The sequence below is a fragment of the Erinaceus europaeus genome, chromosome 3 (assembly GCF_950295315.1).
Source record: "Erinaceus europaeus chromosome 3, mEriEur2.1, whole genome shotgun sequence".
In the NCBI taxonomy this organism is placed as follows: domain Eukaryota; kingdom Metazoa; phylum Chordata; class Mammalia; order Eulipotyphla; family Erinaceidae; genus Erinaceus; species Erinaceus europaeus.
The window spans coordinates 122,551,587-122,579,517 of record NC_080164.1 but is presented as its reverse complement, the minus strand read 5'-3'; the positions used below and the strand labels follow the sequence as shown (position 1 = coordinate 122,579,517).

Sequence of the window (27,931 nt, the reverse complement as noted above, 5' to 3'; positions counted from 1 at the left end):
GAAGCAGTGTTGCAGGTCTCTCTCTCTCTCTCTCTCTCTCTCTCTCTCACACACACACACACACACACACACACACACACCTTCTTCCCTCTCAATTTCTGACTGTCTTTATCTAATAAATAAATAACTAAAAATTAAAAAAATATTTGCTTCTTTGGAAATATTTTTGTTGTGCAGTCTTAAATAGTATTGTCAAAAGTGACAGAAGTAAGTATCTCAGGTGTCTTGTGTCATACCAGTAAGAAAATTATTTTGCCAAGTATTAATAATGTATGTGTGTGTGTTTCCTTAATAAAAAAAACTACTAGTATTCTTCTCTTTGGCCATGTATCTTCATTTTTGTAAAATGATCAATTTAGCATTTACTATTGCTCAGTCTCTCATAAAAGATACCTTTACTTACATGTTCAAATACACATAATTAACTGTATATATACAGTTTTGTTTTGTCAAGCAGCTTAAAGTTTGGATAAAGAAGTATCACTTAAAGGAAGTTTCCAGATTCCAGAGAGATGGTTGAGCTTAGACTTCAGGCCTCACATAGGTGGAAGAACTGGCTCAAATATGGGCAACAAAAACACAGAAGTGGGGGCTCTGGTATATCCTGAGGTCTATCTTCAACCCATAAAGCCCTCCAGTAAAGAAAGTACTGGAAAAATTCAGACTAGCTCTATCCAACATCAGAAATATGGTGAGATAATTGTCTTGCTCAAGTGTGGGATCATGACTTGCTCAACTCTTTGTCCTCTTCCCTTTGGAGTAATTCTCCCAGTTGGAGAGAGTAGGCATTGATTGTATACAAATTAATCCTAATGATGATAAAATTTAATCTTTGAGTATAGTACAATAGCTTGCCAGCTTCATAAAAATAAGAGACTACTTTTACCCACACTATCCTAATGTGTTTGTTTCATTCAAGTGCTGATGGGAATCAAGTGGATCCTAATACTAATAATTATAGTGTAATTTGTTCTATTTGCACTTAAAGTATTTGCTAAGTGGTATACATTTCAATAGTATCTCCCTCATACCCTCTACAATATTATTAAACCAAGCAAAGTCATATGTCTGCTAAGTACTGATTCAAGTAGTATCAGGTATTGAAGGAAAATGAATTTTATCTCTGAAAGAATTTGCAATTGCAGGGTTTTTTTTTCCAGAAGATTTTTTTCTATCATCCCTTTTGTTATATAATAATTTGCTTTGTATTTCATATGTGTGGTACTGAAAGTCCTTCCACATTTTTTTTTATTTAAGAAAGGAGACATTAAGAAAACCATAGAATAAGAGGGGTACAATTCCGCGCAATTCCCATAACCCGATCTCCATATCCCATCCCCTCCCCTGATAACCTTCCCATTCTCTATCTCTCTGGGAGTATGGATCCAGGGTCATTGTATAAATTGTAAAATTAACAATCTGAATTTCCATACATAACTTTTGAAAGACTAGGCCATTTAAAAATACAAATTCATTGTTTCACATTTATACCTTGAGAGCCACAGTATGTCTCTGCTTTATATGTCCACAGAAGCAAATCATAAATATCATTTCCAAGGACTCACAATATAAGCAATAATGCAAAACACATTTTTGGTTGCATGTTGTATTTTGTACTGCCACGTTCTTCCTCTGGGTTTTTAGGTTTGTTTCTCAGTGAGAATTACCTGAATGCCTTATTTTCACCTATTCAGTATCTAGTTTTATAAGTGCCAACTACTCCTCTACATCCTCTTCAATATTTTTCCGATTTTATTCTGCTCCTATTTTATTTTTATTTGTTTCTTTTGAAATATCCTCTATATTTATGTCTTTGATTCAGCCCACTTCAGTTCACTTTATAATGTCATAATTATCTGGATACATTTTTAATGCAGCTTGGGGTTCCTACATGTGCTACTTCACTGCTCCACTTACTCTTCAGTGTAGTACTAGAAGTTCTTGCCATAGCAATCAGGCAAGAGAAAGAAATCAAAGGAATACAGATTGGAAGGGAAGAAGTCAAACTCTCCCTATTTGCAGATAGTATGATAATATACATAGAAAAACCTAAAGAATCCAGCAGAATACTACTGGAAGTTATTAGGCAATAGAGCAGGGTGTCAGGCTACAAAATCAATGTACAAAAGTCAGTGGCATTTCTTTATGCAAACACTAAATCTGAAGAAGAAGATATCCAGAAATCACTCCCATTCACTGTTGCAGCAAAATCAATAAAATACCTAGGAATAAAGCTGACCAAAGAAGTGAAAGACTTGTATACTGAAAACTATGAGTCACTATTCAAGGACATAGAAACTGATACCAAGAAATGGAATGACATCCCATGCTCATGTATTAGAAGAATTAATATCATCAAAATGAATATTCTCCCCAGGGCCATATACAAATTTAATGCAATACCCATTAAAGCTCCACCAAGCTTCTTTAAGAGAATAAAACAAAAACTACAGTCATTTATCTGGAACCAGAAAATACCTAGAATCGCCAAAACAATCTTAAGGAAAAGAAACAGAAATGGAGACATCACACTCCTAGATCTCAAACTATATTATAAGGCCATCATCATCAAAACAGCCTAGTACTGGAACAAAAATAGGCACACAGACCAATGGAACAGAATTGAAAGCCCATAACTAAACCCCAACACCTATGGGCATCTAATCTTTGATAAGGGGACCCAAAATATTAAATGGAAGAAGGAGGCTCTCTTCAATAAATGGTGCTAGGAAAACTGGTTTTGAAACATGCAGAAGAATGAAACTGAACCACTTTATCTCACCAGAAACAAAAATCAACTCCAGATGGATCAAGGACATGGATGTTAGACCAGAAACTATCAAATACTAAGAGGAAAACATTGTTTCTGATTTATCTCACTTAACATGATTTCTCCAAGGTGGGGCAAAGAAGGTGAAATCACCATTTTTAATAGCTGAGTAGTATTTCATTGTGTATATAGACCACAACTTACTCAGCCACTTATCTGTTGTTGGACACCTGGGTTGCCTCCAGGTTTTGGCTACTACAAATTGTGCTGCTATGAATGTAGGTATACATAAATCTTTTTGAGTGGGTAAGTTTAGTTCCTTAGGATATATCCCCAGGAGAGGAATTATAGGGTCATAGGGTAGGTTCATTTCTAGCCTTGTGAGAGTTCTCCAGACTGCTCTCCACAGGGGTTGGACCAATTGACATTCCCACCAGCAGTGCAGGAGGGTTCCTTTGTCCCAACAACCTCTCCAGCATTTGTTGCTGTTACCTTTTCTGGTGTATGACATTTTCACAGGACTTAAGTGGTATCTCATTGTTATCTTTATTTGTATTTTTCTGACATTCAATGACTTGGAGCAATTTTTCATATGTTTGTTGGCCTTTTGGATCTCTTCTGTATCGAGCCCTGTTCTTATGGCACTGGAGGAAGCTTGGGTGCTATGAAGTCTGTCTCTGAGTATTTCTCCATTTCTGCCTGAAAAAGTGGTCCTGGAGCAGTCAATCCCTGGCAAGATGGATAGATAAAAAAACAAACAAATAAATAAATAAATAAGTTGCTGAATTTAGTTGACCTTAAGCTTATATGTTGATAGATTCAGATTTTGACCAAACCTTAAGAACCCCCCTATAAGAAAACGTGAATAGCAGTTTGCCCACGGAGAAAAGATGTTATGCACATAATATATATTTGCCACTAGCATGCTCTGGGCTTCATGCCTGCATAATTACACTGCTTTCCACAGACTCTTTTATGTCCCTCAGATATAGCATGAGAGACAGAGGGAGACAGAGAGATGGAGAGACACCATCACACCACTTCACCATCCATGAAACTTCCCCTCTGCATGGTGCTCTCATATGGTAGCTCGGAACTCAAACCCAGGTTCTTGTTTATGGTAAAGTGTGTACTCTACTAAGTGAGCTGTCTTCTAGCCCCTAATAATTCTTTTTGAATTAGTTTGTTTATTTATTGGACACAGATGGGAAGAAATACAGAGGGAAGGAATAAGGAGAGAGAGAGACAGAAAGACAGCTGCAGCACTGCTTCACAGCTCCTAAAGCTTCCCCCCAGAAGATGGAGACTGGGGGCTTGACCCTGGGTCCTTGCATATGGTAACGAGTGTGCTCTAAAGAGTACGCCACCGCCACCCAGCCCCTAGCGCCTAATAATTCTTAACTGATATGGAAAGTGATAACTTCAGTTACTTTTCTTCTCAGATTACTTAATGGGCTAATATTGTTATACAGATGTGCCTGAAAAAAATGAAAGCTGAAGAACACATTAAATATGTTATTTTGTTTTGTTTTTTTGATGGAAAGACACATAGATTTCGTTGTTCATTGGGAACATATTGTTTATTGTTTTCCATCTAGTCTCTGAGCTAATGAGGCATTTACAGAGTAAAGCAGTTAGTTTGTTAAATTAAACAGATCCACCAGCTAGAGTATAGGGCAGTGTGCCCCAAATATACAACTCAGACCACTATCTTCAGGATTTCTTGGTGTACTGAAAAATGAAGATTCTAAAGCCCCATTTCCCACATCGTGCAATGAAGTATTTGGATGGGACTCTAAGAATTAGGGGATTTTGATCCACACAAGAGTGTCATTAAAGTTTTTTTTTTTCCTTAAGCTTGGTTAGAATGACAGCTGGTTTTATTTAAGGGCCTATAAAGTATACTAAAGGAGTATGCAGCAGACATAAATTCTGGAATAGTTTATATCATGTCAGCAGTATGGGGGGAGACCTTTTGCAGAATGATTTTATAAGCATTCTTTGGCAAAAATCTTGCAACCATCCTGTGTATTCCATCCAGGCTTCCACTAGCCAGACATTCTACCCTTAAAAAGTCAGTTTTATGGATTTATTTAGAGTGTTATTGTTATCAAATCACTTTGTGGGGAGAGGAGAAGGCAGTATTGGTGGGAGGCCCTTTGTCACTCTTGCATAAATTATTCTGCGTTAATTTAGATGACTACATCATGTTACAGTGTTATTCAGAGTTTTATATTTCTGTTGTCATTTGTCCAACCAGGTACTGATATATAATAGAATCTGTTTAGTATGTTTTTTTGTACTTTACAAATTATAATACACATAGTAAAGATCTACAAATTATGTTTTCAACACAGTGATTCTTTACAAAGGTAGTCATCAAGTTTCTTGAAAGCGTATCTTTTGTTTTTATTAGTGATTTAATAATGATCAACAAGATTGTGATATAAGAGGGGTTCAATTCCATACAATTCCCACCACCAGGGTTCCATATCCCATTTGTTTCACTAGAAGCTTCCCTATTCTTTCTCCCTCTGAGAGTATAAACTAAAATATTTATGGGCAACAGAAGATGGAAGGTCTGGCTTCTGTAATTGCTTTTCTGTTGGATATGGGCATTGGCAGGTTGATCCATACCTCCAGCCTGTTTCTAACTATCCCTAGAGGGGTAGGTCTCTGGGAAGGTGGGGTTCCAGGACACATTGATGAGGGCATAGGCCCAGAGAAATCTTGTCCATCTCCTAGTGCATACCCCTACCAAAGCTAACCACTCCTTTGAATTCTATCAACATAGAATTTGTCTGTTTTATGGCATTTACATGAGTGTAACATAAATGGACTCTTACAGTACTTAATTCTTGTTCTTTAATATTATATCTGTGATGTTCATTCATGTTACTGTATGCTTTAGCAGCTTACTACTTTACAGTATTCCATTCTATGAATCTACTGTGATTAATTTGCCCAATTGTTTTCTAGTCTTAGCTATTGTAAATAGCTGGAAATATACATGTTGTAATATATATGTGCTGGGATAGCGTGGGGGTGCCTCTTCTCAGGCACAACTGGAGCCAGCCTGGGCTGCTACTCACTCAGTGACGTGAGAGAGATGACCCAGGAACAGAGCTGGTGGTGGCAAGGCCATTCAATCCTTTATTCATCAGGGTGCCAAGGCTTTTAAGAGTCAGACCTGCAAGTTACAAGTTGGAAATGGAAATGGCTTGACATGGTTTAGAAAGGGGTGGAGAAAGCAAAAGGGGGCTGGGAAAGGTAGGAACTTCCTTAGCAACTGTTGCGAGGGTTTTAACTGGTAGGATAAATAATAACCTGCAGGCAGGGAGGGTCTTGAGGGTAGAAAGAATATAACTCAAAGGAATGGAATGGGTGGAGATTATGTAGATAATAAGGGAGCAGGCCTTAGTATCAGGAATTCAGGGTGCTTTGTGAGGCAGGGAGTCTGATAAGACAAAGCAAACCTTGGGGGGGGGGGTTGTCCCTCCTTGCTCAGCCTCTCAGTAGAGAGAGAGAGAGAGAGACTGACAGGATAGCTGTCCCCTCAAGTCAAGCCCTGCCAAGCTCAACCACATCCTCACAATTTCCTGCACACACACACACACACACACACACACACACACACACACACACACACATATATAATGCACATTTAATCATTTCTACTTAGTTGTTTTTTTTTTTTAACATAGGAGTAAAATTGTTGTGGAACACCTAGTAGATAATGCTAAGTGGTTGACAAAGAAGTATACCAATGTACAATTCTACCTGAAGTGTGGAGCCAAATTTCCAGCACTTGGTAATGTCATTTTTTACTTTCCAGTTGACAGTATTTTAGTAGGTGGAAGTCATCAGACCTTAGCTAGTTTTTCATACTGCTTAGCAATGCTTAGAACTGCTATTTGTAATTATTGGTTATTGCATGTTATTTTCTGTCAAGTGCATCTTTAAGGACATTAAAATATTTTACCATGTATAGATACCAGATTTTTGTTTTGTTTTGTTTTGGTTTGGTTTGGTTTTTGTTTTTACCAGTGCACTGCTCAGCTCTGGATTATGGTAGGGTAGGGAATTAAACCTGAGACTTTAGAGCCTCAGACATGAGACTTTCTTTGTATAACCATTATGCTATCTATACCTGCCCCCAGACAGCAGAGAGCACCATCACAACAGAAAAAGGCACTTGAATGGTGGAGTTGTGCCTCCTATTTTCTCAGTCTCTCTCTCTACATATTGAATACAAAGAGCGAAAAAGTCAGCCTGGGAGTGGTGGAATCACACATGTGAGGCCTTGGAAATACACATACAATACACTGAGAAGTACACACATTGCATGTCTGTATTGTTCGTATTGTTTTGTAGTACTTAATCTAAACATAATTTGCTTTTTCAGTTATATATTGCACTTAAGTAATATTTATAGTTTTAAACGTAGAGTTATAATACATATTTATTAGATTTACTCTAAAATTTTTTATTTTTATTTATAAAATATAAATATTGACAAGACTACAGGATAAGAGGGGTACATTTCCACACAATCCCCATCACCAGAACTCCTTATCCCATCCCCTTCCTTGAAAGCTTTCCTGTTTTATCCCTCTGGGAGTATGGACCCAGGGTTATTATGGGGTATAGAAGTTGGAAGGTCTGGCTTCTATAATTGCTCCCCAACATGGGTGTTGGCAGGTCAGACAATACTCCCCAGCCTCTCTCTCTTTCCCTAGTGGGGCAGGGATCTGGGGATGTGGGGCTCCAAGACACATGGCGGTGTTGTCTGCCCAGGGTAGCATCTGGAACCTGGTGGCTAAAAAAGAGTTAAAGTAGAAAGCACAACAAATTATTGACTAATTTTCCAACTATGACACTATCTCCCCAGACAATAACCTGGGTCAACTTGCATATTAGATGTAAGGCTTGTGCAAAAACTAGTAAAGTCATGGGCCCCTTGAAATATATCTAAAATATACCTACTAGCTTTCCCCAAAATGAAGACCCCCCAAATCTTCATTTGCAATATTCTTGCCTTTAGGTTTATGATTAGTCAAAATTTTCATAATATTTGAATAATATTATTTCATAATTTATTGATTAACTATTTCTCATAATTTATGTGTCCCTAAATATATAAATTACAAGTCAATTTCTACATTTTTTTGGTTTCTACATATTTTGCATCTGCCTTATATTCATTGAATCCCATTATTTTTATTAATTTTAATAGTTAACTTGGATTATTTTGTATTTCTTTTGAAAACAATCATGCCATCTGGAAATAATGACAAATTTATTTCTCATTTACAAGTCAAAAAATCTTTTTTTAGGGAGTCAGGCGGTAGCTCAGTGGGTTAAGCGCATGTGGCGCAAAGCGCAAGGACTGGTCTAAGGATCCCAGTTTGAGCCCCCGGCTCCCCACCTGCAGAGGAGTTGCTTCACAGGTGGTGAAGCAGGTCTGCAGGTGTCTGTCTTTCTCTCCCCCTCTCTGTCTTCCCCTCCTCTCTCTGTCCTATCCAATAACGATGACATCAATAACAACAACAACAATAACTACAACATTAAAAAGCAACAAGGGCAACAAAAGGGAATAAATAAAATAAAATAAAATAAATCTTTTTTAAACTTCCACCAGAGTTGTCATTGGGGCTCAGTGTTTATATGACTCCACTGCTCCTGGAAACACTTTTTTTTAAAAAGATATTCAAAGAGGTAGAAATAGAGGAGAGAGAGTGGGAGAAGGGGAAGAAATACTGTAGCATTACTCCAGCCCTCATTTTCCCCCACCTTCTCTAACCCCCCTGTGGCCCCCCTCAGGCACTCTCAAGTAAAGACACGGGGCTCTGACCCACCTAGGGCATCATACATAATGAAGTGTGTGTTCTACTGAGTGAGTGAGACACTTGTCAGCCCCTAATTCTTTTAAATTTTATGTTTTCATTTTATTGAGTTTCATTGCCATTTGTGCAAGTCTTTGGAATAAGTAAAAACACTAAAGAAAACATTACAGGCATTGATTTAGAGGTTAAAAATAAATTTTATTAAGCAGATTCACAAATACAGAAGTCAGCACCAGTAGAGTTCACATGTTATAGTGTGCAGTAACCCAGGTCCAAGCCCCTGACCCCAACTTGTAGGAGGGGAGTTTCATAAATGGTGAAGCAGAATTGCAGGTGTTTCTTTTTCTCTCTCCCTCCCTCACCTTTAAAAAAAATTTATTTATTTCCTTTTGTTGCCCTTTTTTTATTGTTGTAGTTATTGTTGTTGTTCTTGGATAGGACAGAGAGAAATGGGCGAAAGGAAGGGGAGACAGAAAGACAGACACCTGCAGACCTGCTTCACTGCTTGTGAAGCGACTTCCCTGCAGGTGGGGAACCAGGGGCTTGAACCAGGATCCTTACGCTCGTCCTTGCACTTTGCACCACCTGCGCTTAACCTGCTGGGCAACCGCCCAACTCCCTCCCACACCTTTCTTAACTTCTCTCTGTATCTAGTCAAAATAAATAAATAAACCTTTAAAATATTCAAAAAACAAATAATTTGCAAATAATGGTGATTGACTATATTAGATATGTATGTATTTGCATATAACTTAATACCTAATACTATAGTATTTGCCTTTATGCATATCATGGTAAGACATAAGTTATTTTAATGTATTCAGACTCTTAGATATATAATTAGTTTCCAGCTTGTTTTTAGAAACTTCAATAACAATTAGCTATTGTATTTTCTTTACCTATTCTGTTACTTTATGTGCATTAATACAAAATTATATTCTCAAAGCTCAAACCATTTTTTTTGAAAAAAGGGAAATGTGTTAAAAAGTAGTCCAGTGAGCTTTAAATACACTAATGAATAAATGTTAAATAAGTGCATGAGTATAAAACAAATAAAATGGTTTGAGCTTTGAGAATATAATCACAAAAGTCGTGATTGTGCCTCTGGTAGGGCACACAACTTAGTGTGAGTGATGGCCCAGGTTTTAGCTCCTGGTCCTCATATGCAAGGCTTCAAGTTTCACAAGTGGAGTAGTGCTGCAATTGTCTCTCCTTCTCTCCCTCTCCAACTCTGTCCCACTCTCTATCAAAGTACAGGGAAAATAATAGTGACATCAGGAGCAGTGGAGTTGTCATGTAGACACCAAGGCCCAGAAATAACCCAGGTGGTAAAAAAAAAAAGTAAATAACATATATTTATGTTCTCTTATTTTTTTGTTTTATTTATTTATTTTTTATGTTCTCTTAAGTATAGTAAATAGCATGGCTCAAATAATAAAGAATTCCAAAACATCTAGAATAAAAGTACACTAATTCTCATGTATCTTAAGACCCTTTCCATGATATTTGTTGTGTTGTGATGAATATTATATAGTTAATACTTGTCATTGAGATTAGTCGTTATATTTTGTGTTGACTTTTAGTATCTGTGATATCTTTTTCCTTGATGTCCAATTTATTAAGGTAAAAAATATAACATGAAATTACCCAACATTTTCTTCTTGTAGTTTTGTCTTTTAAAGCTTTTGTAGAAAGGCACTGCTGAATATTACTGATTAGAGTCAAATGAGAGGGTTATTGAAATATGAAAGACTGAACAATTCCTTTAATAATTTCACTTCCTTTGATACTTCAATTCACTTTGAATGGGCAGGCAAAATTCTAGGTTGGTAAAATAAATAAAATAGCAAAAAAAAAAAGAGTAGACTATGTAATGAAAATAATTTATTATCTTTATTTATTTATTGGATAGAGATAATCAGAAGTTGAGAGGGTAGGGGAGATAGAGAGAGAGAAAGGAAGAGAGAGAGAGAAAGAGAGAGAGAGGGACCTGAAACAGTGCTTCACCACTTGCAAAGCTTTCCCCCTACAGGTGGGGACCGGGGGATCAAACCTAGGTCCTTGCACTCTGTAACATGTACATTCAGCCAGGTGTGTCCCCGCTCCAGTCCCTGTAATGAAAATGGATAATTTAGGTTGTGAGATATTTTGAAAATGACAAAAGGTTTAAACTTGATGAGAAAATTTCTTGGAATTACATTAACAATTATGTAATTGAATTAACACAGGGCAGGTTTAAAAGACAAAAAAGAAAAGAGAAAGAAAGAAAGAAAGAAAGAAAGAAAGAAAGAAAGAAAGAAAGAAAAGAAAAGAAAAGAAAAAAAGAAGATCCAACCAGTACATAGAACTTGGGATATGACACTAGATTCAGAAATACAAGTAGAATAGAAAATCTTAGACTGTTGTCTTGCAAATATGAACAGTATTTGAGAATCCTGCAAGTCAAGTTAAAAAAGATTTCAGGTTTTAATTCCCTGGAAATGTGTCACAGGGAAATTGTTGACAGATTTATTATGTTGAGGTAGGATAATACTTTGAAACAGTAATAATGAGAAAACATGGTAACAGAAGGGTAGAAATCTTCTGTGACTTGGGTTATATAACTGAAAATTAAAAAAAAAAGCATAAACACTTTGATGACTTGTCCAAGGAAATATTTATTAAAAAGCAAAGAAGGTTCTGTGATTCTAGCCATTTAGTAAGAAGCACTGGATCCAGCAAAGGGCAATTAAATAAAAGACATGAGAAATAGAGTGGAGTTAGGGAATCCTTGGATTCTCACACACATTTGATGGGCCTAGACCTCTAAGGGACCCCTCTTTCCACCACTACTGGTCACTTCCATAAGGAAGGGCATCTTGTGGGCTTTCCCAGAGCTATGTCCTCTCCATAAAGCAACGGTGGTTAGGGATAGCCCTAGTATCTGAAGGGAGGCTGGGGTTATCCTGCCCTTCCACATGGGAAAGTCTGGTCCTGAAATAGTGCAGCCTGCAGTGTATCCAGCTGTGACCATGAGCTGTGAGCTCATGAGGTTACACAGGCTCTGGTGTCACATATAAATATAAACATATATATGGACCCTAGATCAGTTGGATGGAGGTAAATAGTTCATTTTAGCCACAGAACTTTGTTTTTCAGATTAGCTATCAAACTCAAGCAAAACTACCACAGGTGTATACCCCCACGAACATGCCTAAATTGGATTTCTTAGCTTTCTTCTACCCTAAAAGCCCTAATCTCATCTGTTCTAATCCTACGTTTTGGTTCCTGTTTATTAACTACTTTGTCTCACGTTAGGTTATTGCCACCTCCCAGACATCAAATTACAGATGCTACCATGACTCCACCCCGACTTCTCTTGGCAGATGACCTCACCAATGTGTCCTGGACCCTCGCACCTCCAGAGCTCTGGTCCAGTAGGGAAAAGATAGGAACAGGTTGAGTATGGATCAACCTGTCAACTCCCATGTTCAGTGGAGAAGCAATTACAGAAGCCAGAACTCCTACCTTCTGCCCCCCAAACAACTTTCATATTCCCATTGTGGGAAAGATGATAAGGATGAAGATAAGAGGGCTCTGAACTCCAGCTCTATCAGCACCTAGAGAGAGAAGGAAAAGGAGAGGGACATATGGATGTTGTCATGAGTGACTTGGAGGGGAAGAGAGGATTGAATCAGAAAAAAGGGGGGGAATTATGTATAAATGTGAACAGATAGTTGTAGAGATGATGGTTGGTCCATGTCTACACTTTAGGGGAACTGTTGGTAGATTGCAGTGGGGAGACTGAAGATGCAGGCTGCTGGTGGGAATGGTGTGGATTTAAACCCCAGTTGATGTAATTTTGTAGAAGAAAAATAAATAACTAAATAAATAAATGAGAAAAAAAGAGAAATAGAGTGGAGGAGTTCAGTCAATGCCTCACCTGGCTGAATGTGTGTGCTACCATGCACAAGGACCAGGCTTCCCCAAATCTTCATTTGGAATCCTAGCTGCAAGCACATTGGAACACATAGGTCCAGCTCTTGTAGAAGTTCATGTCATAATGAGATTGGAATGGATTCCACCTGCCTGATAGGCATAGTCACTATTCACTACTTCCACATAGAGGAAAGGACATCCCTGCAGCCCAAACATGTGGTGACTGCTGCATTGTTCAAACTAGTTTGTATACTGGAAGTTAAAATTCTTCATGGCATTGCTCACTTCTCTTTTATTAAAGACATCTCTCAACACAAATCTTTGCTTGCTCTTTGAACTAGTCTTTATTTAAAGTTCTTTTCCCCTAAGGCATTGGTGTTTTTCTGCATATGCTGTGTCCATTTCTGTATGATGCACATATTCCCATATATTCAAATTCTGTGAGTATTTTAACATCTAACTACAAGTTTGTCCCAAAATTCTCAGATTATTCCAGGTAGAGCAATCTGGTTACTCTTCAGCTGAATAGTTACCTTGTTAAAAAAAAAAGTGTCTGTTCATAGATCTTTTTCTATCTTTGTGTATCTTTCTTCTCTATTCAGTGATAGGAACTAGGCTTATTCTCTATTTTATATTTTCTTACTCTCAACTCTCTATTTTATTTATCTTTCTTCTCGCTCAGTGATAGGAATTGGGCTTATTCACTTTTTATTACTTAAAACTAAATCAGGTACTCAAATTCTATGGTGAAAAAATGTGCTCAAGAATTGTCTGAGCACACAAGTTACTGTATGTATTCTCTCTCTCTTTCCTCATGTAAAATTCTTTGTATATTATAACAGTAAGAAAAATCTTTAAAATTTTTTTGTACTATCATTATTCATTTACTGGATAGAGACAGCCAGAAATCAAGAGAGAAGGGGATGATAGGGAGAGAGACAGAGAAATACCTGCAACACTGCTTCACCACTGTCAAAGTTTTCTTCCTGCAGGTGTGGACTGGGGGGCTTGAACCTATGTCCTTGTACATTGTAACATGTACATTCAACCAGGTGTGCCACCGCCTGGCCCAATAAATAAAAAATTTGAAATTAAACTACTGAATGACTTGTGGTGAAAACTATTTATATTCACTTAGAAACCGATTTGTTGCCTGTATTTTGGGTTTCCTATTGATATTTGAAAAAAACCCAGCATTTATTAATTTCTGACAACAGTTTGTAATTAATTAGTCTCACTATATCTATATTAAACTTATCAAAGATGTCATTCCTTAATTTGATCTGAACATATTTTTATTTGTTTCATTCACTAAAATGTAAAATGATCTTTAAAATCTGGAAAGGTTAATAGGTATAAAAAGACCTGTGAATCATGAATCATCATTGTTTTCATTTCCTTAATTTATCACAAGATGATTCCTTTTTCTTTTTCCTTAAGTGAGCTGCTTCCTCCTTCTCATTGATTTTTCTAGGTTATCCTGAAATGAACCCTGATTTATAGAGTTTATTTCTTTGCCTTCCTCACTGTAACTTACTTCTAGCAGTTCACACTTAATTCTCTGTCATTTAAGTATGACTTTTTAAAACCGAGTTTGAAATTTTCTACAAAAATTCAGTGCAAAGCATTTTTAGTGGACCTTTCAAACATCATGTTCTTTGGACTGTAAGATGATACCTATGTTTGTTAGATTTTAATTTTTTGAACTCTCCACGTGTTTGTGTTAAGTAACATGTTTTTTTGGTGGGGTGGGGCTGCTCTTGGAAGACAGGGTCTTTCTGTAAACACATTTACAGTACCTTTGGCTCACCAGCTCTAATGAACAAAGAAATTTACATTGTTTTATGAGAAAAGTGAATAGATTTTTAAAATTTTTCTAAATACTGAGTTATTAACTTTGTAATTTTCTCCCTTCCATATGCTAAGTATGCACTTATTTTTTATGTATTTACTTATTTATTGGAGAGACAGAGAGAAAAATTAAGAGGGAATGGTGGAGATAGAGTGACAGAGACACCAACAGCACTTCTTTACTACTTGTGAAGCTTCCTCTCTGCAGATGGGAACTAAGGGCTTGATCCAGGGTCCTTGCACATTATAGTGTGTGCTCAGCCAGCTATACCACCAAGTGCATCAAGGATATTTTTTAAGTGCCTTAGTGATATCTCATAAAATATTTCCAACTGAAAGGATGTTGCCGTAGTTTATAAACCAAACATCTGTTTCACTACTGCCTGACTTCTGCAGTACTAGTATCATTTAGGGCAAGCTAGATGGCGATAGAAAAATTCAAGACACAGCTTCAGAGCTGTCTATAGTTAATAGTGATATTTAGTGATATGAAGTATCAGAATTTATTCTAGTCATTTTGTTCTAATATTTGATATTGTCCATATTGGGAATCATAGGAAACATTCTACAACACAGAGGCAAATAGGACAGAAGTCTTCATGTTTGAATAAAGGCAGTGGTTAAAGAGAAACAACTTCTTTCTTTCTTCCGTTTCTAAATATGATGAGAAAAGTGATTTTCTTTTCTTACCAGAAAATCACTTTGCAGGGGTGGGTTAGGAGAGCAGAGGTCAAACCATTGGTGTGTCAGAGAAGAATGAACTGCCTTTTTGAAATAAGTTCTCAGCTTCCTCATCAGATGAATAATACCTTAGCACTGCTAGTAGCCCCCACCACCCCCCCCCCCCACACACTGGGCACTCTTGCTGAAAGTTCTGTCCAAAAAAAGAGCCATATTTGGAACTGAGAGCTCATGTATAAATTTCCTCTTTGTGTGTTATCAGTCACAGCCTTTCACATTGTCAAGCGTATGAAAAGATGAAGATGACTCGTAAAGGTGTAGTCTCTTGCCCTCAGTGTGGGTTCACAGCTCTTCCAAACAACATTTGAGGTAAAACTTCTGTTTGATGTGGATAGTGGTGAGACTTGTTTATGTATTGTGGAGCCAATGTTATCCCCTCATGAGGAGAAAATTTCCAAGTAATGATCTAGCAGTTGGATTTGGGTCAGAGTGGATTACAGTATAGTTGTCATACCTGCGTAGCCATGTTCAGAGTTTATATCCGTACTTGTAGGAGTGGGTGCTAGCATAATTGTAGTGGAAGTGGGGTAAATGAGATCTATAATTGCAGTACTCTAATCCATGTGACTAAGGCTTGCTCATCAGTCATCCATGTCAAGAGATACCCTCCCCCAGCACACTCACACACACATTACTAAAACCACAAAAAGGGGAGAGGAAAATGACTGCCCATTAATGCCAGACATTGACTCAAGTGAACTCCAGGCCCTGGGGTAGTTTATTAAATAAACTTATAAACATGCATCGAGAGTTGGTTCTATCAAGCTTTCATTTAGATGTGTGATTGTTTCTGACATCAGGAGGTTGGTAACATAAAATCTTTCCAGGTTTTGAATCTTTGAAATGGAAATCAATATTTTTTTCAGCTTTATAGCAGCAGTTTCGTATATCTCTTATTTTTGTATCCAAATAATAGAGTTTTCTTTTTCTTTTAAGATTTTATTAATTTATGAGAAAGAAGGAGAGAGAAAGAAGCAAACATCACTCTGGCACATGTGCTGCCAGGGATCGAACTTGGGACCTCATGCTTGAGTGTCCAAAGCTTTACCACTGCGCCACCTCTCGGACTACATAGATTTTTATTTTTCAAATCACCAAAACTCTTTCACCCAAGACATGGTAACCTGAGGGTAGTTAACTGGGCTCTGAGAAGGCTTCATACAACAGACTTGGTAGATACACATGAAAGGCCCATTTGGGTAGGAAAAGTGTTTGTATTTTCTCAATTGCATGAATTGTTTACACTTTATTTTTTGGCAGATGTAATTTTCTGACTTCTTACTTTGGAATCTAGCAAATTCATATATATATATATATATATATATATATATATATATATATATATAAACTGAAATGCCTTGGTATGCATATTATGGTCATTACAATTGTAGAGAACTATAATGTTAATGCAATATACCTTGCATATTCACTTTTCAGGCAGCATTCAGAAGAAACCCATATTTAGAGTAAATAAAGTAACATAAGGTAACTTAGAACATATAACTGAGTACTGTTAGAATGCCATGCTATGATTTGATTCTTTAAACCCAAATCACTGGAAAAGAGCAATTTAAAATATATAAGACAAATTCCATGATTGCAGTGACTTAGATAACCACTGCAAGCATAGCACAGGATTTTTTTCACTTATGATCTCTATTTACTTAATAACCATTAAGCAAGCGTATGTTCTATACCTCTACTCTGATGACTTGCACTGGAGACACAACTGGAAGCAGATTAAATGACTCTTAACCTTTTGTAACCATCAATCAGAACAGCTCTGCTTCTGTGTAGGAAGTATGTCTGATCATGTGTGTAGATACATTGTTTCATGATTAAACTGGGAAGAGCAACTTGCTGACAGAGGATCAGAATGACACATACCCTAGAAGATTCTTTCTGAACGGACTTAATAGACAGTGCACTGGGGAAAACTGAAATGCCCGAGTTCCTTTTGTTTCTTTCTAGAGCCAGATCTGGAAGGCCTTGATGACCTAGGCTCTATGTACAGCAACATTAACCAGCAGCTGAATGAAACGATGCGGCGTCGCAGACATGCAGGAGAAAATGATTACAACATTGAGGTGCTGCTGGGAGTGGACGACTCTGTGGTTCGTTTTCATGGCAAAGAGCATGTCCAAAACTACCTCCTCACTCTAATGAACATTGTGAGTAACGATGGCTTATTGTTCTGTGTAGTTCATTTCTTTTGTTAGTGTCTTTTGAAATCCATAGACAACTTCCCAGGAAGGTACCCCCCTCACACACACACAGCTTGTACATAACTGTATCAGATTTAAACATGGATCATCATAAGAAAAGGAAAGGAAAGGAAGCCAAATTCAGGTGATCCTTGAGGTTCCCATTGTCATCCAGGGACAGCTAGGTATTGCATTTGCAAAGTGCGCTGCTTTGCCTACTGCTTGCACCAGGTTCAGGCCTGGCCCCCACTACTTTCAAGGAAGCTGTGGTGCTGTGGTCTCTTTCACTCTCTTTTTATCTTTCTGCCTCTCTGTGTAAAAAAAAAACAAAAAACAAAACAACAACAACAACAAGGGGCCGGGTGGTGTTGCACCTGGTTGAGCATCCATGTTATAATGTGCAAGGAGCCAGGTTTGAGTCCCCAGCCCCCACCTGCAGGGGGAAAGCTTCACAGGTGGTGGAGCATGGCTGCAGGTGTCTCTCTGTCTCTTTTCCTTTCTATCCCCCCTTCCCTCTTGATTTCTGGCTGTCTCTATCCAGTAAATAAATAAATATAATCAAAAAATAAAATAAAAACAAATAACAATAATAATAAATTAAAACTAAAACAATATGTACTTTAAAAAACATATATCTTAGGTCCAGGCAGTGGCACACTTGGTTAAGCACACTCACTATAGTGCGTAAGGATCTAGGTTCAAGCCCCTGGTCCCCACCGGCAGTGGGGAACCTTCATGAGTGGTGAAGTAGATCTGCAGGTGTCTCTGTCTCTCTCCCTCTCTGTCTTCCCCTCCCCTCTGAATTTCTCTCTGTCTCTATCCAATAATAAATTAATTAATATACTTTAAAAAAACATAAATCTTGCATAGGCCAAGTACTATTAGGATCTAGGGAGGCAGAAATTAATAGAAAGTAGTTCCTTTTCATTAGAAACTATTTCTACCAAGTGAAATAAACAAATCAAACAGTAATAATAAATTATGATAGTTTCTTCAAAAGTTTCAACCACAAAGTGCTATGTAAATAGTCCAAAGGGTGGGGTGTGGTTTGCCAAATATTGTCAGTGACAGATGGAGTCTTAACTTCTTAAATCTGTGTCGTTGAATTGGACTTTGGAGAGTAAATTAGTATTTGACCCCTAGAAAAAGACAACATGGGTATTGGGAGATAAGAAACAGATTGTAAAAATATATTACAAGTGGTAACTCCATGGTTTTTTGTCTAGAGATTTGTCTATAGGTAAAACTGAAGGGTATCAGAGGATAGATAGTGGAAGATGAGCCTGGAGAAAGAAGGTGGCTGTCTTTAGAAAAACATTTGCTCTCTGGGCTGTCAGGATAGCTCACTTGGACAGTTTGCTTGCTTTGTAATTTGCATAACCCAGGTTCAAGTACAGCCCTACGATAAGAAAGGAAACTTTGATGGTGAAGCCCCACTGAAGACCCCAAAACTAACAACAACAACAACAACAAAAAGCATTTGCTATCTTAAGGAGTATGAATCTCACCTTGCTAATGAGGAATCATAAAAAGTATCAAAGATGACTGGTGTCTTGATCAACTTGTGTTTCAAAGAGAATCCTGAATACATTGGAATGATGTGGAGGAAGACACTTGCATCAGTCTTGGGTTGAACATAGACACATAGTATCTAAGTGTCAACATTAGGGGTCAAACCCAGATCCACCTAACTCCCGACTACTGACTGATTTATGGAAGTAGATGGATTTTATGTAAGTGTTTGACAAACCAAAATGAATAGGGCTCTAAATTTTTCCTGGTATGCATACTTCCCTGTATTAACAGACCACCTTAGTTATGTGAATTTAAAATACCAGATAAAAGAAACAGATTAGAATAAGTATAATTCAGTTCAACCCCCTCTTATTATAAACAAATATCCCTTCCCGGGAATATCCTGAGCCCACCGTGGACTCTAGAAGAGAGTTCCCACATTGCAGGGTCAATTAGCATTGCCTGCTGTCAGAATGATGCTGTCTCCCAGCTTCCTTTGATTTTTTTTAATTGAAAAATCATTAAAGAAAAAGAAAGAAATATTCTCTTTCCTCAGTTTTATTCCAATCTCTCCTCTACCCTCGATCCCTCCCTAAAACACTGAAAAGTTGACAGAAACATCTATCTCATTCTTGAACAGGAGATCAACTATACTTGAGTTTTTGATATGTCCCTACTGTTCCACAGGCCAAAAGAGCTTGTGAGGCTTTGTCACTGCCTTGACTTTTTGTGATCTACCCAGAACTCCTTTGATGCTTAAGAGGAAGAAGCATGATTAACACAAGAGGACAGGCCCCTCTTGTTTACTGAAAATAACTATCTGACCCTCTGACCCTGTAAATCTGCCCTTCTAGAGAACTACTGAAATGGGTCCAAATTACACAAATTAAAAAATTTGCAAATGTTTTAACAGGTTGTAGCTGTCTGGGAAGTGTGCTTTCCTTAAGCTGCTAGAAGTAGAGATGTCCCAGAAAAAGATAAGCTTGAGACATGTCAACAGGCTTTGACTGTAATACTGTAAAAAGAAGGAATCAAAGATGATTCAGTTCCACTTTTAACTGTTCATTTCTTTTTACTGAAGTAAAACTGGTTTGTAATTTTATATAGATTATAAGTTTATGGCCATATAATTCAACATCTGTATAAATCACATTTTTATGCCCCCAAGGTCTAGTTTACATTTATCACCATACAATTGATTTCTCCAGTCCACTTCTTCCTTTCCTTCTGATAACTACTGTTCTTATAGTCAAAATGTGCTCTATTTAGTCTTGCTCTTTTATTTTTTTCCCTGACCTATGACCAATGATTTTGCTTTTAGTCATAATAACATATTCAGAGAGAAGAAACTATTTTAAGGAGAAGGCTAGTATAGTTTGAGAATTGCATAGATGGCTCTGGTGCATGAGAGAAGTAGATCAGGGTCGATGCATAGTTGTTTGGAGTTAGTCGGCCTGTTGATATTTGTTGAAGATACTATAGTGGTTGAAAAATGCAGGAAAACTATGTAAAAAGAAGATTGAAAATAAAAATTTGAAGTACATTAATGTTTGGGGCCAGGCAGAAAAAAATAAAAAAGAGTCAGTATAGCTAAAGAAACAAGACAGCATCATTGAAGAACATAAAACCAAACAATGCAAAGTGCACAAAATATGTAGGCAGGATACTTTTTTTCACAATGAAAGAAAATTGAAAATATTAATGAGAGAAAAAAGAACTCCAAGAAGGGAGATAATGAATACAGAAAATAGAGTGTTTTGTTTTGAGCAATAACTTTAAGTAGGAAGGGACTTAGAAGAATTTGGAAATAGCAATTATACTACAAGAGAAAGACAAGCAAGGTAGTTGTGAAGAGAGAATAAGTATTGATGCTGCATCGACTCATTTGAACTTAGGATGTGCTAATCACAAGAGAGAAAAATCCTGTAACTTCTTATGGTGTGTATATCCTGTGGTGATATTGATGTCTCCTTTGCAAGGTTTTACACTATAATGCTTATCTAGATTAATTTTTTTCTACTTGTTCTAACTTCTGCCTGGATTGTTCATCCCACAGATCAGACACACACATATCCTTCCTGTTCAAAGGTAACCCATTAATCAACTAGCTTCTTCCTTTGTCTGACCACTCATATTTACTGTCTTCATAGCACCTATTATCAGGTGAAATGACTTGAGCTATGCCTTTGTGTATTTTTCTTTTTTAAAAAAATTTTTTATATTTATTTATTTATTTTCCCTTTTGCTGCCCTTGCTGTTTTATTGTTGTAGTTATTATTGTTGTTATTGATGTCATTGTTGTTAGGTAGAAATGGAGAGAGGAAGGGATGACAGAAAGGGGGAGAGTAAGATACCTGCAGACCTGCTTCACTGCCTGTGAAGTGACTCCCCTGCAGGTGGGGAGCTGGGGGTTCGAACCGGGATCCTTATGCCAGTCTGTGTGCTTCACGGCCTTTGTGTATTTTTCTACACTTATTTCCTATTTACCTTTCAGAATGTAATCATGATAAGAACAGAGACTTAAAATTTATTTACGAGAGTTGGGCGGTAGCACAGCGGGTTAAGCGCAGGTGGCGCAAAGCACAAGGACCGGCATAAGGATCCCGGTTCGAACCCCCAGCTCCCCATATGCAAGGGAGTTGCTTCACAGGCGGTGAAGCAGGTCTGCAGGTGTCTTTCTCTCCCCTTTCTGTCTTCCCTTCCTCTCTTCATTTCTATCCAACAACAACATCAATAACAACAATAATAACTACAACAATAAAACAACAAGGGCAACAAAAGGGAAGAAATAAAATAAAAATTGTTTAAAACAACTCATTTACTATTCAAATCCCTGTCCCTAGGAAAGTTGAGCACATGTCACCTTTTAGTAAATACTTGAGAAGCCTATTTAGAAAAATTAGTTTTTTTTTTAAATTAATCTTGGATGGAGGTGAAAGAAAAGTTCACAGACTAAGACATTCAACCTCTGCTGAATAAAAAGAATATAGAGAACTATAAACTCAAGTACAATTGGATGTGTTTGGAATTTTTAGCTCTACCAGAGATAGTTATGATTAGAGTAATATGTTTTCCCAGTTCATTTCAGAATTCTTGTTCTTTATTCCAGTATTCTCTGATGTCCACCCAAAGCCATCCAGTCTATCTTGTCATTACTTGTGTGTGTCTTTAATAAAAATAATCACACCTTTGTACTATTTATTTGCTTCTATGTAAATAGTACTATCAGTGATGGTCAACATTTTTTGTTTCTTTGTTTGTAAGGACAAACCACTGTTATAGTCTGTGCATTTTTGAGTTTATTTGTGCTTCTTATCAGTCCTTTAAAGACCATAATAGAATCACTACATTATATAGGTAAGAAAATTGAGGCATGGTTAAAAGAAGCACACCTAAGGTCCCATAACTCTGATCAAGCCCAAGTTCTCTGGGTACAGAGTCCATGCATTTACCACTCAGCTACACTGCCTCTCAAGCTCTCACTAACTATTCTGAATGAAAAATAAATGTTTCTTACTTTAAGCCAGACAAAGCTGTTCATCAGCTAGTCAGACAAAGCAGGTCAGATTGTCCTGCCAGGGAAATGTCCCAGGAGAAATTGTCCTGTCCGGGAACAAACCTGGAAGGAATTTTCCTTTCAAGGAAAGGAATACTTGATTTGATTGTACCTTCACCCACTCCACCCCCATCACAGGCAGTCCCTTCCAATTTAAGGTCATCTGAAAATTGAATTAATGCTCTGTTTACCCCCTCATTTCAGGTAATTTACTAGAGTCTGGGCTCAACCTTGAACACCTCATAGAAAATCTACCCCTGCTCCAATAGATCAATCCCTGTGGTGGTGAAAGGATATTTAGTTTTGCTTAGTTAAATTTTAGTTTGCATTTATGTTAACCATAAGATGGTTAACATCTTGGAGTGTTTGTGCTCGATGATTTTTTTTCTTTATTGGGGGCATTTATGGTTTGCATTCAGTAGTAAAATACAGTAGTCTGTACATGGGTAACATCTCTCAGTTTTCCACATAACAATTCACCCTCTCTGGGTCCACCTCTGCCATCATGGTCCAGGACCTGAACTCCCCCCACCCAAGTCTTTTACTTTGGTGCAATACACCAATGAATTATTTTTTTTTTAAAATATTACCTTTTAGTGATTTAATAATGATTTACAAATGATAGGATTTCAGGAGTACAGATTTATACTGCACCCACCTCCAAAGTTTGCCCTGCCCCCACAGTGTACCCAAAGTCTAAGAGACTGCTTGGTTGCAATTTATTTGTTCCTTTGTTTGCAAGTTCATATGCTTTAGTTATCTATACTCCACGTAAGAACAAAACCATCCAGTAGTCTTTCATCTCTTCACTTATCTCATTATATTCTTGGACTAGGGAGATAACATAATGGTTATGCCAAAAAACTTTCCTGCCTAAGGCTCTGAGCTCTGAGATTCAATCCCCAACATCACCATAAACCAAAGCTGAGCAGTGCTCTGGTAAAAAAATAAATTAATAAATGAATAAATACATAATCATTATATGCTTAATACTTTTTTTCTGTACAACCAAAAACATCGGTAATAAAGTCCAATATCCTTATCTTTTTTTTTCTTTATTTGGTTTTCCCACTGACATTCTCAATCTCCTCTTTACAATACTTCTAGAATAGTTTTATATTCATAATCAGAAAATCCTTAATTATAGTAATTTTATGCTCCAATTTCTTCTTTCCTTGAATTTTGAAGAAATATTATGAGGAAGAATATGAAGTTATAGAGTTCTATTTCTCAATACGCTACCATTTCTTTTTTTATATATTTATTTATTTATTTATTTCCTTTTGTTGCTCTTGTTTCCATTGTTGTTGTAGTTATTATTGTTGTTGATGTCATTGTTGTTGGATAGGACAGAGAGAAATGGAGAGAGGAGGGGAAGACAGAGAGGGGGAGAGAAAGATAGACACCTGCAGACCTGCTGCACTGCCTGTAAAGCGACTCCCCTGCAGGTGGGGAGCTGGGGGGCTCAAACTAGGATCCTTACGCCACTTTGCACCACCTGTGCTTAACCTGCTGCATTACTGCCCTACTCCCTTTCGCTACCATTTCTTAAACTCAGGAACAGCAAGCCACTACTGATTATCTTAAAACCAAGTCTACTGTTCATGATAACAATACTGAGGTCTCCTAGTCTGTGGAAGTGTAATCAAGATGGTGATAACAAGGGTTCCACAGTGGCACACCTGGTAGAATGCACATGTTACCATGCAAGGACCCAGGCTCAAGCCTGTGGTCCCTACCTGCAGGGAGCTTCAAGAGTTGTGAAGCAGTGCTGCAAGTATCTTTCTTTCTTCCCTCCTTCCTATCTCTCTCTCTCTCTCTCTTTCTCTCTCTCTCCATCCCTCTGTCTCTATCAAATAAATAAATATATTTTTAAAAAGTTCACAAAAAATACAGCCTTCAGACTGCTGAGCTATTCACCATCATTCACTATGTTACTTAAATCCTCCCAGATTCAGTTTCTTTAGATGGAAAGTGGTGATGGAAGCACCTCTAAGCTTGTTCCAAGTATCAAGTAATATAGGTAAAGCATTTAGAGCAGTGTCTGGAAACTGGAAAGCTCTGTGTAATGATCGTTATTGTATCTGATTGTTTCTGATGTTGCTACTACTTCGGAGGAAAATTGCTTTCCTTGCTTTTCACTATTGGATAGTACTTTCTTAATGAACACTTAGTTTAGTTCATCCTGATGGATTCAAATGCTTAATTCAGGGTGATATGCTTTTAGCACTTTCTGGGTATCACTTATTGATTGTTAACATTTATGATTAACTTATACCCAGATCATGGAAGGGTTTTTATTTTATGTACATACATATATATATATATATATTTCAGAGAACATGAAAGAAAATTCTAAATACAAGTGTCTTCAAATTTTTCTTTGCTTTTTGGGTCAAATGACTCAATGGATTCTTCAAATTAAAAGATTTTAAATTCTCATTTAATTTTAAGGCAGTTGTTTCATAAATATGTAAATTTATACAAAAAGGCAATAACAGATGTGTAAATAGGTTCATGTATATTGTGCAGCCTCTTTGCCTCCTTCTAAAATGGACATAGCGCCACCTGCTGAAGAAAACTTATGTGCATTTAGACAGTACCATTTGAAAATTTAATAACCTCATTTTTTTTTTATAATTTAGACTACATAATTCATTAAACTGAAATTGAACAGATTTAAAATGTGTCCTGAAGAGCTTCTCAATGAAAACCAAGGGACACGGCACTTTTTCTTTTCTTTTCTTTTTTTTTTTTTGTTTTTCTTTTTGGGATATATTATGTAAATAAACTCAACAGATCTTTAAAACTTAATGGATGGGTAAGTGGAAATGCACTGAAGTGCCTTTTATTTTGCTGATGTTAGCCATGTGGGGTTTTAATTCACATGAACAGCAATTCTGTGAAGCAGGCACAGTGTGATTCAGTTTTCTAGAAAGAAAGCAGAAGTTCAGAGAGGCTAAGTGACCAATCTAAGCTCACTCAGTTTCTCAGTGGTGTCATCAGGAACAGAATTCAGGCCTCTGACTATTTCGTCCTGTGGTTCGGATTATTTCCCGAACACTTATCCTGTGTGTTGTGGAAAATGCAAGTATTCCATCCTATTCAAGATAAGGCCTGGTAAGAAGAGTAGTGAAATTATTAAGTGCATTTAATTTATGTGTTTGCCACCGAAATGACTTCTGGGACTCCCCACCTCTATGACAACTGCACTGCTCCTGGTGGCCAGAGCAACCTTTTTTTTTTTTTTTTTCCTTCCTTTTTTGATAGTAGAAGAGGTAGAGGATAGGTACCTGCATCTCTTCTCCACTTCCCTTGAAGCTTACCACCTGCTGGTTGGGATTCAGGCATGGCACTAGGGTCCTTAAACATGTGTGAACTCTGCCAGGTGTGCTACCACTCAGCACAGGTTAAATGTGTTTTAGAGGTGAAAAATGTGAAAGAAGTTACTTTTTTTTTTAAGCTTTGTATAGGAAAATAATAAATGCTAGGGCTTTGTATGAATACAGCTTATTTGCCCAATTGAAAGAGTTGTTTTGTTTTTTTTTTGCTGTGCATAGATAGTGTCTTACATTTATTTACCTGTTATACAGTCAGTACACTTTGTAATAGTGTGCTGCCCTAGAACACTCTGATTTCAGTGTTCAGCAGGGCACCCTGTTACCTAATTAGCCAGTCAAAATAGTGACCTTTCTTAAATAACATTTTTGTGTAGATAGAAAAATTTTTGTTGATTTCTAAATTGATTTACATAGCTGTAAGATTTCAATAATAGTTTCATATCTATGTACCTGTGTAGACCACTACCAAATTTGACTTTCAGAAAAGTATGCTTTTATTCCAAAGTTTTGGAATGTAATTCTGGCACTAATAACATGAATGTTGACTGTCACACTTTCTCAACAACAGAATAATTTTTCAATTTACCAAACAAAAATGAATTGAAAATGTTAAAGTAACTGCATGCACATTTTTATCTCGAATTATATTGAATTACAGCTAGCTTCTGATTATTACCCCTCCCCCCAGTTCATTAATTTCATGATTGTGAGATGATGAATTCTCTTCTCCTTCTCCTTCTTCTTCTTCCATTATTCTTCACTGGCTTTAAGTATTATCTTTACTCCCATCTTTAAGTATTATCTTTACTCCCATCTTTAAGTTTTATCTTTACTCCCATCTCCTTTTTCCCTAAAATTAATTACTTAACTAATTAATGGAGCCAGGGCCTTGTACCTGCACAATCTCATAACTGTGGATAATTTTCACATTCTGATAGAGAGACAGAAAGAAAGTCAGAGAAAGGAGAGAGAGCAGTGATTCCTCTATTGTTCCAGCACCTCCCTGACTCAGACATGGCCTGGGCATGGCAATGCTGGCAGGCACTGTGATAAGGAGCCTCCTTTCAAGCCCTTGCTTTTGTTTTCATCTAACTACTGTTATTTTATTTTTTAAATGGCAGCTTCTGTTTTGTGTGGTTTTTACTGGTATTTAACAATTTTAACATTGGATGCATTTACTTTTCAATTATATTAAGGTAAGTTAGTGTATGCTATAATTTTGTGTATGAAGGCATCTTGTCACTTACAAGAAGTCATTTGATGAATGTGTTAGTGAGAGGCCTGGCTTTGAATTTCATACCTATATATTTTTTAAATTAATTATCTTTATTTATTTGTTGGATAGAGACAGTCAGAAATTGAGCGGAGAGGGGAAAATAAAGAGTCAGAGAGAGAGACAGAGGGAAACTTGCACTACTGCTTCACCACTCGAAAAGATTTCCCCCTGCAGATGGGGACCAGGGGCTTGGAACTGGGTCCTTTTGCATTGTAACATGTGCACTCAATCAGGTGCACCATCACCCAACCCACATACTTATATTGTTATGAATATTTTAATCAAACAATCCAGAAAGGAAGGGATGTCTAAAAGCAGTATGAAATATGGAATAAAATAAGAGCGTCTACCCATGACCAAAAAGATCATAAGAAACTTTTTGTCCCACATTCATTTTTTCCCCTCTACTGACCTAAACTTTACCCCATTAATAATGTGAAAACCTGGTTGCTTGTTTCATTTTCTGCAGATATACAGAATAAATCTAACCTTATCTTTTCATATGGTGGCTAGTATGTCTTACAGGGTTTCATCTTCACTTCTTCCACACCAGTGTTCTTCAGCACCCCTCTCTTTTCACTTATTGGGTATTTGAGCAATGTGTACGCATGAATTACATCCTTTTATTCTTCCTCAACCTTTGTGGCACAATATTCTGTTTTTATTATTTTATTTTTTATTGATTTAGTAATGACCAAAAAGGCCATAGGATAAGAGGGATACAATTCCACACAATTCCCACGACCAGAGTTCCACATCCCCAACCCTCCATTGCAAGCTTTCCTATTCTTTATCCCTCTGCAAGTATAGACCCAGGATCATAATGAGGTGCTGAAGGTGGAAGGTCTTCTGTAATTGCTTCTATGCTCGATATAGGCATTGGCAGGTTGATCCCTACTGCCAGCCTGTTTCT

General features: G+C 37.2%; 1 protein-coding gene across 1 annotated transcript in view; it reads left to right on the top strand.

Moving 5' to 3' along the window:
- Window positions 1-27,931, top strand: part of ADAMTS3 (ADAM metallopeptidase with thrombospondin type 1 motif 3) — a 287,233-nt gene that overhangs the window by 201,229 nt on the left and 58,073 nt on the right. Inside the window, exon 5 of the mRNA XM_007523544.3 lies at window positions 17,098-17,297. Coding sequence (XP_007523606.1) covers window positions 17,098-17,297 — 200 coding nt within the window. The remainder of the gene's footprint in view (window positions 1-17,097; window positions 17,298-27,931) is intronic.